This window comes from Stegodyphus dumicola, chromosome 2, assembly GCF_044657685.1.
Source record: "Stegodyphus dumicola isolate Sdum_Otavi_A_Nest chromosome 2, ASM4465768v1".
Taxonomy (NCBI): domain Eukaryota; kingdom Metazoa; phylum Arthropoda; class Arachnida; order Araneae; family Eresidae; genus Stegodyphus; species Stegodyphus dumicola.
This window is the reverse complement of record NC_140769.1, coordinates 259,287,659-259,303,003: the sequence shown is the minus strand read 5'-3', so window position 1 is coordinate 259,303,003 and position 15,345 is coordinate 259,287,659. Positions and strand designations below refer to the sequence as shown.

General features: G+C 31.3%; 1 protein-coding gene across 4 annotated transcripts in view; it reads left to right on the top strand.

The window, feature by feature from the left end:
• Positions 1-3,377: 3,377 nt before the first annotated feature.
• Pez (protein tyrosine phosphatase non-receptor pez) overlaps positions 3,378-15,345 on the top strand; it is a 61,283-nt gene continuing 49,315 nt past the window's right edge. For 2 of the 4 annotated variants that reach the window (XM_035352359.2, XM_035352356.2), the window contains exons 1-4: positions 3,378-3,793; positions 6,600-6,840; positions 11,983-12,155; positions 14,321-14,418. In XM_035352359.2, coding sequence (XP_035208250.1) covers positions 6,667-6,840; positions 11,983-12,155; positions 14,321-14,418 — 445 coding nt within the window. In that variant the 5' untranslated portion in view covers positions 3,378-3,793; positions 6,600-6,666. Of the gene's footprint in view, positions 3,794-3,819; positions 4,002-6,599; positions 6,841-11,982; positions 12,156-14,320; positions 14,419-15,345 lie in introns of those variants that run through there. The other 2 variants (XM_035352357.2, XM_035352358.2) reach the window with 2 other exon arrangements.

Here is a 15,345-nt window from a genome sequence, read left to right as displayed (position 1 = left end):
GAAGGCTAAATCGTTCTGTAATATTCGGCCATGCAGAGAAGAGAAAGGCATCCGAAAGGAAGCGGGGTTTGAGAACTCAGGAATTACGTTTCTTACTCACGAATTAGTCTGCAATTTATTTAATTATGGTACGAAAAGCTCACTTCCATTGATTTTTGTGAACAACAGCTTCAATTAAATCCCAACACGAAAGAGAATTAGAACAATTATCTCTGAGAGGTTTATTGCAATTATTCGATGTCTCGTCCTAAAACTAAGATCGATTATACTGACAAAATCGTCGAACATAAAGGATAATAAGCTCACATAAAGGATCTATAAGATAGGTCGCTTATTACCTCCGCAATGGGTTTTCGGAGGATTGTGTCCAAAAACTAGAAAATGCTTTGTAATCGCTATTTCAGATAGCTGTGCTAAGACTTAAATGGAAGCGAGAGAGAATAATGTAGCAGCTGGAGCAATGATATTCTTGGATTGCTGGAGAGGTTACAAATCATCCGAGTTGAAAGCAGCAGGATATGGTCAATTCACAGTGATTCGTTCGTTTAATTTTATTCAACCAGTCACGGGTTGTCATACCCAATCCATCGAACGTTTGTAGAGCAAAGCTAATGCGTTTTGAGGCGGATCACATGCCGAAGGGACACTGGTCATCAAAATTTGACTTCTGCTGTAGAACTCATGCGGCATCGCCTTCATCCGAATACCGAAATGTTCATCCGAATATCACGCACTATTTGTAAATTTATGTCTTTCGTTCATTTCAGCTTATGTTTCTTCATTAATTAAGAATTTTAAAAATTATTTCTAATGATAAACGTTATTTATAATAATAATAATCATAAATTGCTATCTATAAACTATTCTTATAACTAGACATTGCTTACAATTAAAAAGCCCGTCAAAATGCGTGCCAGGTGCATAACGGAAAAGTACCCTAGCATTTTCCCCCAACATTTTTAGCAATTTTCTATCAGTAGAAAGTTTTATGTTCGATATTTACAAAAGGAATTTCAGTTTTTGATCCCAGTGACTTTCAAAGAATGAAACTTTATCAAGACAAACCAACAGGCCGTACTTCGAAAACAAAACCTTCATTCCTTAAAAAAAATTAAGACTGGCACAGGTATTGCATACATACCTTTTCAACGTATTTCTGCGTATCCGATGACGTTTTCCCTACGGACTATCGTGCCTTTGATCTTTTGAAGAGAACTCTTTTTAGGCGCAACCAGCACTTCTGTTGGACTCTGGAAGGTCGTGGAAGAGAAATGGAAATCAATATTTTTAGAAATTTTACGAAAAACCTCATTATCATAGAAATCACGATACAGACTTAGAATCCAGAAAAATGGCTATCAGATCGAATATTAAAAAAAAATGCTCTTTATAATTTCAATATTAATTAAACGACTCCAAAACCCTTCTGAAAATGGGTAGTAACCTTCTGTATTTATGGCGTACTTGTAGAATGTTTACCTCCGAACGTGTGGTAAACAACTGAATGTTTTGATAAAGAAAAGTTCAACTGGCATAGGTTTTTAACTGGGAGCCCGTTTTCGCTGAACTTTCGGTTCACCGAGTCGAAAAGGGGTGTCATTAGTGCGTCAAACCGGTTAAGTGGGAGAAACCGGGTTGGGCTTCTCCTCCTAATTCCTTCTTGTGTGCAGTATACAGAATACTTTTGTTTGTCAAAAGACAAAAAACTTAACACGAAGATAGCATTGTTTGGTCAGAACCTGATGTGTTTCTAAGAAACAGATACCAAGGTGGTTAGAATAGACCTATTATAATGGGCGTATCCTTAGGGTGGCACATTTTCATGGGCGGCATTTTGAGTATGAAACTTTACGTTATAGGGATTAGTCATTTGGGTCATTGATGCAAGTAAAGAATAATGAAATTCTAATTTGCCATAAGAAATGAATTGAGAATAAAATAGTTTTTTACTCTAGATAAAATAGTTAAAGAAACAACCATGAGATTTAAACAGCTGCATACTCTTTTTGTGGCTTTTATATTGTAAAATATGATCTCCAGAAGAAAGTTCTAAATATTACAACACTACTTCAAACTTTTGTCATAATGACTGTAAGTAAATGCTGATAGTTGTGAGAAGTGTTTTCTAAATAAAAATTATTTAAGAGGTATTTAAGTAATTTATGAGTAAGAGTATATTTATGTAATTTATGAACTCTTTCTATATTGTATACATAAAAGCAACTGGAGCAATCAAACAGACCTATCCAATGTCATCCATGTTTTTGTGAACAAAGAAATAAGCAAAATGATAAATTAAGTTTAAAATGATGTAGTTATAGTTTTCCTTCAAAAATTAACGGATAGTTTTAATTTATTTCTCTACATGTCATTTTATATTTTTTTCTATATCAACAGGGTGGCAAATTCTGGGACAGACTCAGGCGGTAAATTCAGGGATCGCTCCAGGGTGTTAAAGTTTTAGCTACCACTGCCTTGCATCAGATGTTTTCAAGCTTCATCAGAAGAGAAAAAAACTGACAAATTGGTCATTCTAGCTAGGAAAGAAAACTGAGGATAGGACCAAGTTTGGTATTTTTGCCCCTCCCCACCCCCCGGTACAAGGTTTATGCTTCGTAAGTTCTGCAGTCTGTTGTCAGCCTAATTTTTAAGATTTTGCCGCCTTTAAACCCTTGAAACAGGTGAGGCCGCGAATTTCACATAGGATATGTCATCAGCTCTGACTGAGGACCTTGCTGCTACTGGACATCCAGCATCAAGACCGGTACCAATGCTGCCTTAATTTATAAAATTTAGGATAAGCATCGAACGGAAAAATATGTAGATCGCTTTCATTACGTGCTTTAAAGGTTAGCAGCCGTAAAAGTATTCTGTTTTTCGCTTTTGAAATAATATTCGATAAGATAGGCAAAATTTGATTGTAAAATAGACTTTGCATTAAACATTTACAACAGCTAAGAGAACTAATGAAAGGCTTCTGAGCATTTTCAAATATCTAAACTGTGGGGTTCAGTGAGAGACATTTTTAGGTTTAAATTACGGAGTATACTCCGTGATTTAAATAAAGACATGCGAACTGACAAAGAGGAATGCGTTTCGTTTTGCTACTGTTTAAGCGTCTTTTCTCCTGCAAACAATCCAAAAGAACTACTACGGTATTCAGAATCATACTTTGTTCATGCGTTAATTTTTATTAATATTTAAATCATTAACTACATATTTAACTTCAAATTTCTATTCCAATTATATTTCTAATTATTTACAGATTAGAAAAGATGATTTGAATATTTTTTCTAGGTGTTTAATAGAAAGGTGAAAAAAATATGAACTTCTTATAATTATTTTTCAGTTAATTGTTGCGCAGCGTGGCAGCAATACCAGTCATGTTGGTAGTGTATCCGTCCAAATGTAGTAGTTTTACCAAAATAAACGGTGAATTTTTCGTTTGACATGCTATCCTGTTTCCCATTCAGTATCTAAAACTTGTAATAATGTTACAGAATGTGGAAGTAAATAAATTACCATTAGTCAAATTTTCAGAAAGGTACTATTTGCAGTTTAGAAATGACATTTCATCTTGTATGATTTCCGACAAAATATAAACACAAGTTCGGTCATGGTCATATCGTCTAACATAGTTGACGAACTTTATGTGCTTGGCATTGCATGGTTCTTTAGAAAAGTGTCGTGGTTAGCCAGAAGTTTGACCTAAGTTTTTGAATTATGTGGAAGAATAAAAAAAATAATTCTCTACATAAAATTTTGTCATTCACCCAATAAGAGTTTGTTTAAAGTGAGTTTGTTACTAATGTATCTATAATTGCAAGAAAAACTTTCTTTATCGTTTATTAAATATAGAACTGAGCATTTTCAGATGAGGTCTCGCTGAGTTTGCGTCATGTTTCTGATTGGATATAATATTTTGAAAAGCTCTAATTTAAGGAAAGGAATTATTTTCATTTATTGAAAGTTACTGCCATTTGAATTTTTGCCTAATGTTGGTGAGTTTATAGTTAAGATTAAGGCCTTTGATATAAACTGTTAAAAAATTATTTTGGAACTTTTAGAAAATAACTCAAATTATTGTAAAGGTAATAATGGTGATGCTGTATTTTCGGATAATAATGTCCTTGATTGTCTAAATATACATTAAGGAAAACAAATAAAGGTATTTATTTGCGTGTAGTTATTCAAGATAGATGTATAAATTCATAGATATTATAGTGAATGCTTCAATTAAGTTGAGACAACATGTTCATTCTTCTATTAAGTTAGAGGCAGAGTTTTCATACAGTATATCTTGCTATACTATTGTTTACACTAATCAAAATTTTATCATAGCAATAATTATTCTTTTACATTCATAAGGGCTCTTAACATGTCACTTAATAAATTGCTACTTTTAATACTATAGGTAAAGTTTTGAATACTTTATTATTAGTATTGGAATGGTTTTATATAATTCATGATAAAAATAATATTTAATAAAGTTCTCAAAACAAATGGTTAAAATATTTGCTGTTTAAAATGATGGCTAATATTCCATAAGCGGGGGAAGTTGGCGCCAAAGTATTTTGGTCTTCAAAATTTGGCGAATTTTTTAGGCTGCAATGAAAGCACTAAGATGTGATTTTTAAACATAAACAGAATAGTAACTTAAGTTTTGCAGTAGTGAAACGCTGTTATTTTATGTAAATAGAATAGTAAAATGAGATGATAAAATACTAGATGAGTAAAACAAAGTCCAACAGCTTTGCAAGTAAAAACATAGTCTAATATATGTAATTCATCATAAAATAGTAGAATGAACAATTCTTGTAAATAATTATTGAGTAAATAAATATATAGGTAAAATCCTAGTATACAGTGCAGCCTTGGCGCGACTTTGAAAATTATCGCTAACACCAAAAATGATCCAAAGAAAGTCTGTATATATATACTATACACACATAGTATATATACTGTATACATAGTATATACTATGTTTAACTGTATATTTTCTTTGAATGACCCGTTAACTACTCATCATATATGTTTCGTATTTACTGCTCATCATAAAGTCGCCATAAGTAGCCAAATCCCATGTGCACTGGATACTAGGATTAAACAAATATATACAATTATCAGATAAGAGCACTGTGAAGGGAGTTTTAAATGTGAACAGAATAGCAAATTATGCGTATTTAGTATCATAGACTTGCTAAAATATTCAAGTTACTATCGTCGGGGAATTCAACACATTAAACAACTTTTGTTCAAAACTTTAAATATTTCACATCTTTCGACTGCCACATGCAAGAATCAAATTTAAAAAAAAAATTAACTAATTAAAATTAAATGAAAACATTCATAAATTATAAACTTCACGCCATCTGAAATCGAACATTCTCCCACCAACAATAGCTTAACCTTCTGCAAATATTTATATAAATATAATAAACATATATGTATGTAATATAAAAAGTAAAATTTTCAAAAACAAACACAGTATTTCAAAATTAAATTTTTAAAAAAGTCTGGCTACACTAAATTCGCACTCTTACAATTACCGAACTATAAAGCTCTAGGTTTGCGGAAAGAAAACGTACAGCCGGAAACCACAACTAGATCAAAATTGCGCCAAATAAAAAACTCTGCCAAGTTTGGCGCACACCACGATTATGGAATATTAACCAAAATGACCTTTATAATGCCTTTTTTGGCAATGTATAGGTAATTTATTTATTTATTTATTTTTGTAAATGTTCTAGTATGCAAAGACAATCTCTGCATATAAAAAATCCACCCAGCACTATCAGTTCATTCTTGGACTGTGTAGGTTTATTTTAGATTTCTTAAAATAACGTTACTACATTCATTGTACTCCATGGGTGGAAAAAAAAATGACATTTATCACAGAAAAAGTCAATTTTAGTCTGAAATAATTTTTATTTATTTTTATTGCTCCTTATGCATTCCTTGCAAATATTTTGTCAGCTGTTGTATCAGTAAGTAGCCCACATCCTTGTCAATAAACTGGGAAAGTACAGAATCACCCAGTTCTTCGTGCGTTTCTCAAAATCGGCAACTTGAAAATAACAAGTCAAAAAATTGCACAAACTCTGTATCCATGTGCATATCAACCTATTTTCACTTAAAAAAATATCGAAGAATTGCACAAATTTGGCATTGCACTCTGTCTTGACTTTGTCCATGTACTACACAGTGATATGCACCATATAAGTGGGCGATTCTGCATCAATTTGAAAATAACAAGAATTGCACAAATTGGGTATCCATGTACACATCGACCTATTTTGACTTTTAAAAACATCAGAGAATTGCACAAACTTGGCATTGCGTACTCCCTTGACTTTGTCCATTTACACATCGATATGTGCCATATAAGTGGCCGATTTTGCACCTTACCCTTAGTAGTACAAGTATTTATGTGGTTGGAATATCTAGTGTATCAAAGTAGGGTACCAAGATTGGCAGAATTGTCGCCTACCAAAATCATTTGCGCCAAGGGTGTGGGCTCTTTTTAATTTATATTTTAGCATCATAATTGACATTTTCGAGTTTCATGTTTTGTTTAATGTTCTGTATTCTTTCCTTAGATTTGAAATTTTAATGGAATATATGAATTTACTTACAACTCAGTATTTAAATACTTAAGAAAATAAGATGCCTTTTAAAATCAAGCTCAAGAAAAGCCGGCAGTACAATGTTTCATCTAAAAATTTGTTTGTCTTGTCTGTGGAATTGCTAGACAATACCACTGTAGAATGTACATTGTCCTCTCAAAGTCTTGGACAAGAATGCCTTAATAATGTTTGTCAAAGACTTGGCCTGCAGCAAGTGAGTATAATTATTATTTATTGGGTTTTGTATATTAACACTTTTATGCTAATAGAATTATGAAGATTATGAAATGAATATTGATAATAAATTTTATGTATATGTTGTTTTTAAGTACTTGATTTTAAAAAGATTCTAAGTGAAAATTTTAGAAAAGTAATGATAGATTCTTTGAACCTGTGGTCTCAAACTGAAATTGCCTACGGGCTGCAACTGACTGAAAACAACTGACTGGCTAGAATTTTTTGACAATTTTTTTTATTTTTTTTTAAATATAACAAAAAATATTTTAATTAGATTATAAATATTGCATACCATGCATTTTTCAAAACATACATAAAAAGTAATAATATCGAAAATGAAAAAAAAAAATTCAAATTTATATATATTTTATATCTGATATATAAAATTTTGTACCTGCAAGATATTTTTATATGTTACTCTTTGTATTTCAAATATATTGAAAGCTAAATATTAAATTTTAAAAATTAAAAAGTGTTTTTTAAAGGTTACAGAGAGCTTCTGTAGGATACTTTATTGATAAGTTGCATCATGGAACAGTCCCTGTATCCCCATATGGTAACACAGTAATAATGTGTTTTATTTGTTGTGGTGTATAAATTTCCCTCACTTTTAAATAAAAATAAATGAACTGAAGGTGATGAACAAACAGCCTTTTAATAACCTTAAGAAGAACACCAAGAACAATATCAAAATGACCTAGGAAAAGTTAAACCAACTGCATGTGTAATCAAAATGTGCTATAACCCTGGTTAGAAAGTGTATGGAGTAAGTATTATAATTATCACAACAAAATAGTAGGTAAGCCGATTTATTTAATATAGAATTCATTGCAATTAGACAAGGATATTCCTCCAGAGGACCAGCAGTTAGAAATCAATTTAAATTTTAACTTAACGATAATGATCAGTTCATTAAGTAAACACTTAATATTAATTCACAGCAAAATAACAAAATTATTGGTGGTTGCCCAAGAAATAGGGGTCAGCACTGTTTGCAAATGTCCCCATCTCTAAAGGAAAATTTAAGTAACGTTACCTCCTGGTTTGTAGACATCTTCTGGTACCGTTCCTCCCGAAACAGGATGCTCAGATCAGCTGCATTCGACGGGTATCTCGCTGACCATCTAAGCCGGCAATCTGTAGCACGGCCATTGCACTGGAGGGAGACATCAGAATATTTTGGGCTCCGTCCATCCTCTCTAGGCTTATTCCGTTGGGTGACACGTCAGCGAACTTCACTGGACTTCGCGCAGAGAGTTTTCTATAGGTGACAGATGATTTGAGGCAATAGGCTCCATCCTGGCAATCTGAAGAGGTCGAAATAAAGTTCTCAGTGAAGTTTGTTAACTCTGAAACCGGAGAGAGCGTAACCAAATTCGCAGGAACATTTCTTCTTGTCTTCTGCACTCCTCAGTCTCAGAAATTTTTTGTTGGGTAAATCTGCGGGGAAAATCTGCCTCTAACAGGTGCACAAGAGTTTTTAAACCAGAAAACTTCCACATTCCCAAAAACTCCCCAAAAGAGATGAGAAAAATCTGCAACCATGCCAAGAACAAAACCATATAAAAATTTTTAAATTTTTCCAAGAATAATTCAACCTTTTAAATTTTCTCGCCAAAAAACATGCCAAGGCAACTAACCCTTTTCACAGGTTAGTTGCCTTGGCATGGCAACCCCTCCGGAAATGGGTGGGTGTAAACATTCATCACCTGTCAAAACCCAGCTCTGGAAGCGTAAAAACTGTGCTTCTAAGTGAACATTTCGAAGTCAGGAAATCTGCGCTATTTCTGCTAAAATTATGAAATTAAATTTAATTATGAATAACTTCTCAAGCAATTAAGCTAAGCGAAAACCTATAATTCCACCAGAAAAGCACAAATTTTCTGTATAAAACCATACAAATTTCCATTAGTTAAATCCAAAATTTCTGTTTTTAAATTGAGGTAATACTCAAAAAATATATGAAATTAAAATCTCTGTAACACAGAAACCAACCCAACAGACCTATTTTGAGTTATCCAAATTTACCACAGTTATACAAATTGACTACAAATTTTCTGTACAAAAGCATATAAATTTCCATTAGTTAAATTCAAAATTTCTATTTTTAAATTGAGATAATGCTCAATAACTACATGAAATTAAAATCTCTTTAACACAGAATCCAACCCAAGAGACCTATTTTTAGTTATCCAAATTTACCACAGTTATACAAATTGACTAACATAATTAACCTTACTTAAAAAAAATAATAAAATTCAGCTAATACAAAAGCTGATTAAAACCCTAATTAATATTACTAAAAAATTATATTTCTTCAACACCTTACAACCAGAAATTATTGATTCATAAGACATTAGCAGAAAGAGGGGTAGACGTTAACCAAAATCTAAATTAAAAACTTTTAAATAATTTAAAATTAAAAAAATTACATAACCTTGAGGATCAAAACAAACTTTACAAAACCAAATAAAACTTTTAAGTCCATAAACTCAAATTAAAAATTAAATAGCTTCAACTTTAAAAACTTTAAAAGCAACCAAACCTAAATTTAAAGTTTACAAAAGTTACAGTTTAAACTTATAACCAACTTTTAACAACTAAAGCAAAAATTTAATAACTTCAATTACTGATTAAAACTGAATTAAGTAAGCAAATAACTTAAAGCTTGAAAATAGTAACAATTAATAAATAATGCATTTTTCTACAGCTAGCTGATGACTCACTTTTAAATATTAAAGTATGCTGAGGTCGGGCTTAGTAAAAAAGACCAGTGTTAAAATTTTGATGCAGTTTACATACATACAAAAGTCCAGCTAGATTCTTTTCTATCCAATTATTGGCTTTATTAGGTTCTGCATTGTTTCTCTCCATGTAATTTTCTGAAAACAATATTGTTTCTTTCTTTCCATCTTGTGAGCCATCCAACGGTAAAGACAAACTCCTTTCCCAACATTTTGTCGAATTCTGTTTCCTTTTGATATAGGATTTCTCGTGACATTCTTGTTTCTGGCATTTCGAAACCACTCCAGGAGGGTAGTTTCTACATTGGTAGTCTTTCTACTTTGTTTCCACTTACATGAGACATTTGCTACATTTTAGTAAAGCATCTTATTGCTTCTACAATTTTTCCTTGTCTTTTAAGCTAAAGGCCTTGCATTTGGACATTTTGAGGCACATCTAAATAACGAAAACACGATGTGAATGGGTGAACTAACTGAACTGTGTGAGCAAATAAAAAAGACATTTTTTTATACAGATTCTCCCTCATGTCTTTTTATTTTCTTGTACAAAGTAAAGGAAGTACTGTAATTGTGAAAATTTTTAGGTGTCATATTTCAATAAAAATATCCATTTTGACCACTATTGAATGCAATTTAATGATATTTTTGCATGACATATGTACATAGCGATAGAATAAAGGACTCTTTTTACCAAAACTGATTGCAAAAAGGATTTAAAATGCATTCAGAAGAGAATTTTTCGTGATGTATGTACGTAAGTACATATCTTGCATAACTCAAAAACGTGTAGCCTCAGAACGTCGAAATTTTGTATATATAGGACTGCTATAACATGTAGTTATGCACCTGCCCTTTTGGTTGCTATGAGCTGCACCAAAAGTATATATATATGTACATAGCGATAGAATAAAGGACTCTTTTTACCAAAACTGATTGCAAAAAGGATTTAAAATGCATTCAGAAGAGAATTTTTCGTGATGTATGTACGTAAGTACATATCTTGCATAACTCAAAAACGTGTAGCCTCAGAACGTCGAAATTTTGTATATATAGGACTGCTATAACATGTAGTTATGCACCTGCCCTTTTGGTTGCTATGAGCTGCACCAAAAGTATATATATATATATATATATATATATATATATATATATATATACCTACTCTTTTACTCAGCTCTGTGAGCTCAGTTTTTTTTATTCTTATATGTTTGTAAGTTGTGCACTTTTTGCTTTAAAAATGATTAAATTATGTTGTTCTTATCTTCTGGTTAAAGTTTTATGCCTTTAGTTAGTAAAAAAAGTTAGTTAACCTGCATGCAATAGTTGTAGAATTATCAATAATTTAAAAGTTGTTGAAGTGCAGCTAAGCCTAATGTTTTTACATAGCAGCCAGATTTGTTTACATTTGAAACAGCAGAATAGTGAATTAAGTCAATTTCTGCACCTGCACCTTCAGAGTCTTTTTACTGAGTGGGACCAAAGGGAACTTTCAGTTTTGTGCACCAAAAAATCTGCACTCTTGCTCACTCAGGAATTGCTTGTTTTGCATAGAAACTCTAATTTTAATTCTAAAGATTTTTTTAATTGTTTTAACTGTATTTGGTGTTTCATATTTTTCAATTTTTAATTAAAGATATTTTGAGGTTTTATGTATTTTTACCTTGTTGCAAAGTGAGAACTGAATTAATTGAATGAGAAATATATCTCTAATGAAATTCGAGGAAATAAGTTTGAATGAATTGCATTCAAACAATACGTATAATTTAATATTCCGTACAAGAAAGTCATGGTTTACACCTCAGATTTTTTTTTTTTTTTTAAATTTTAATTTTAATTTCCCCCCCCCTCTAACTGATCTAAGCCAGTTCTGAAAAACCTCTTTTGGGCCACTTCCATCCATGATTGGCTCAGATATGAAGGTTCTAGCATTTATACCTCTACATGTAAAAGTGAATTGACCTTGAAATACGAACCTGGGGGTAACAATTCCAGATAAAAAAAATTCTAGCATTTGCACCTCCATGGGCAAAAATGAATCAATTTTGAACAAAATCACGAAACCTGAAACACGAACTTTGGGTTTTGACTTTAAACTTTTGATTTTTGTAAATGGTAGCATTGATTTTATTAAGAAGTTATTTTGTAATGAAATTGTATTCATTTAAATTCATTCCTTAGTTTTTGATTTTAATAAGTGGTTGATTTTATAAAGCAGTGATTTTATTAAGTATTATCCACTGTAAATCTTTAGCAGCAAACTCTCTTGTGTTTTACATTTATTTATTAATTTAGTCATCTATGTTTTGTTGTTCATATATAAATACCATCTCATATAATTTTTATTTTTATTCTATATTGTTGCATTTTTCTTTCAGTCTCAATACTTTGGATTAAGATTTTTATCAAAAAAAGGAACATATTGGTGGGTTGATTTACAGAGACCTTTGAAAAAGCAGCTAGATAAATATGCCTTAGAAAGTTGTAATCTATATCTTGGAGTAATGTTTTTCGTAGCTGATGTAAATATTTTGCATGATGAAGTAACTAGGTAAGTAGGGTTTTGAATTATAATTAAAGATTCATTGTTTAAAATTTTGGGATAGATAATTTAATGTCACCATATAATTATAATCATATGGTCTCTCTGCAATTATTAAGAGCAGTTTTTAATATTTTTGCCTAAATTATGACTTTGATGAAAAATGTTAAAATAGCCTTTTAATAATCTTAATGCTTAACATTAATTATTTAAACAGGTTTTTTTGGGGTGGTGTAACATTAAATAAGTGCATTAGTTGAATGTATTTGAAATTAGAAAATTCTAGAAATGTTTAAAAGAATTACTTTTTAATGATTAAAATGAATTTTAATTTATTAATTATTAAGATCTGCATTAATTAGCTAAATATTTTGCAGGCTAATAAAACATAAAATATTTTATCTAGAAAGCCCCCCCCCCAAAAAAAATCTGCTGTAAAGTAGGATATTTGAAATTTAAATAAATTAGTATTACTTTTTGTGGCCGAAGGATAAAGCCACTGAACACTGGTAATTTGACCTAGGTTCTTTTCAAGGCGAGCGAGCTGGCTGCATGGGTGTTTTCATGGTTTTCCCCATGTTGGATATGAATCAGTTTTCCATAGAATGTCCTCTATGAAAGTATCTTTCTCCGTAGGCCCTCATATGCTTTGCTGTAATCAAATAAACCAGGGTTTCTTAAACTATGTGTCATGGAACCTGCAGTAGGGGGTCGCCGAAAATTTTAGCAGTTTTGATATGTCTTTAACTTATTATAATAATATTACAGTTACCAAATATTTTTATGCAATGTATCTGAAAATAGATAAAGATAAAACAATACAGACAAAAAAAGGGGGAAAATGTTTCGACGCATTCTTTTTATAATAGAAACATTCATTTTCCTTGCTTAGAACGTGATGCTGTCATTTCGTCTGTTATTTATTTAAAATTTTCACTTTGTTCTATGTCTTAAAATTAGAAATTAAAATTAATGATCTAAAACTGCAATAGTATATTACAGTACAAATGAAAAAATTGTCAGTTTCACTCATGCATATGTCGGATTTGCGCAATGCAAGAAAGCAGATTTCGGGCACTGCAGGCCTTGGCCCTTTAGGGCTGTTATGCCACTGAGTTTAATCATTTAATTATAAACGAACCATAAAAGTGAAATGTTCAACAGAACTTCTTTTCTTCTTGTCAAACCTTTATTTAAAATTTATCTCATGGGCAATTTTTTATCATTTTTGTGCATTATATACTGGGTATTCATAAAGATTACCTTAACATATGAACCCTTAGCTGCCTATCCAACGAACCAATCGAAATGAAATTTCAGATATTGTAATTTTAAGGTATGCACTAAAAATTGTGATGATAAGAGCTCTCACTTTTATGGTAAAAACGAAAAAAATTTGATGGAAACACCCAGTTTTTCCTGCATAAATTGATTAGCACATTGAAAAGCCATAAATGCTAATGTAAAGATGCATGTGTGGTGAAAATTGCTAGCATAAAACATTTGCAAAGAATGTTCTAAAGAACCAATGATAACACAAAAGAGGGAAAAATCTTTTATTGGAATGACAAGTTTTCAGCATTTGCAACATTTCAAGATAGTCATATTCTGTAACCTTGCACTTTCGATCCTCTCTTTTTGATGGATTTCTGGTTCTAGGGGTTATTTGAAATCTAAGGTATACACATCAAATCCATGAGATTTATAAAAATATGCAATGCTTTATTGTTTGTGAAGGTGGGCCCATTGAGAACTTGTAATTCCAATAAAAGTTTTTTTTTCCCTCTTCTGTTTTGTTATCATTGGTCTCTACAATGCTCTTCATTGCAAACATTTTACACCAACAGTTTTCATCATGTGTGTATGTTTCCAATGCCATTTATGGTCTTTCAGTGTGCTGATTAGTTTGCACAGGCAAAAAGTTGGTGTTGCCATTCAAAAATTTCAAAAATTTTTTTCACTGTCACCATGACCGCAAGAGCTTTATTGCTTTTTCATACCTTTGGATAATTAAATCTGAAATTTTCATTTTGATCGGTTGAGCATAGGCAGCTAGATGCTCATGTATAGGGAAAGTTTTTTTATGATCATTTTGTATGTATATTTAATATTTTATGAAAGGGTAATCTTTCCATCTCCTCTGAAACTATAAACATTTTCATATTTCTTTTCAGGTATCATTATTTTTTGCAGCTAAAATCTGATATTCTGGAAGGGAAATTGCATTGCAATGAAGATCAAACTATTTTGTTTGCTAGTTACAGTTTGCAAGGTAAGTCTTAGCTGTTTACTGTTGTTTGGCAGGGAAGGGTAGAATCTGCTTTGGTCTGCTATTCTGAGCATTTTTTACTTGATATTTGTATTTTAAAGGTGAATTTTTATGCATTTAAAAATGTAAACTCTTTATTCCTTTAAATCTCTTTCTGAAACATTTATGCTGCAGGATTTAAAGTATATTTATATATATATGTTACCTTTATATGTAAGAACTTAATAAAAAAGGATTCTTCTCTGAATTTTATTGATACATCTAACATGTATAAGATCTGATTCTGAGAAATGACTAAAGATAGGTTATTAGAGTGTTTTGATATTGTTAAATATAAGTTTATGACTATGTATCCTTAGATTGCCAATAGATGGCGGTAGTGTTTGTAAAAAGAAACTGTGATGTCATAATTATGTATATGTATCAGTTCGTCTTTGGTGCTCGTCAATAAACGTTGTGTGGAAAAACGCTTTCTGTTTATTACTTTACATTTGATCCAGTCTGATTTATTAGAGACTTACATATATTTTGCTTAGATATTAAAGATTTGGTTTAAGTGTTACATCATGTTTTTTCACTTTGATATGATTTGTATTGCATATGCAGTATATTTTTTTTAAATCATCATTCATGGAATTTAGCTGTTTTAGCAGAATCGTATTTATAGTGGTGAAGAAAGTTACTCCATGATACTTAGAAGTTTATCAAAATTAAAATTTGTTTCCTATCATTGTATTCAAATTTTATTCTTAGTATAAAATTGGAACTTTTATCTTAAATTGTAAAATAAGCATAACAGAAAATATTGTACATTCAGTTTTCTGTTTTTATAGTCTATTTCTTTAAAATAGGCACTTCAAAGCCAGTGGCAACCACCCACTTCCCCCCCCCCATTTGCCATTGCAACTCATGTTGTCATCAACATGCATC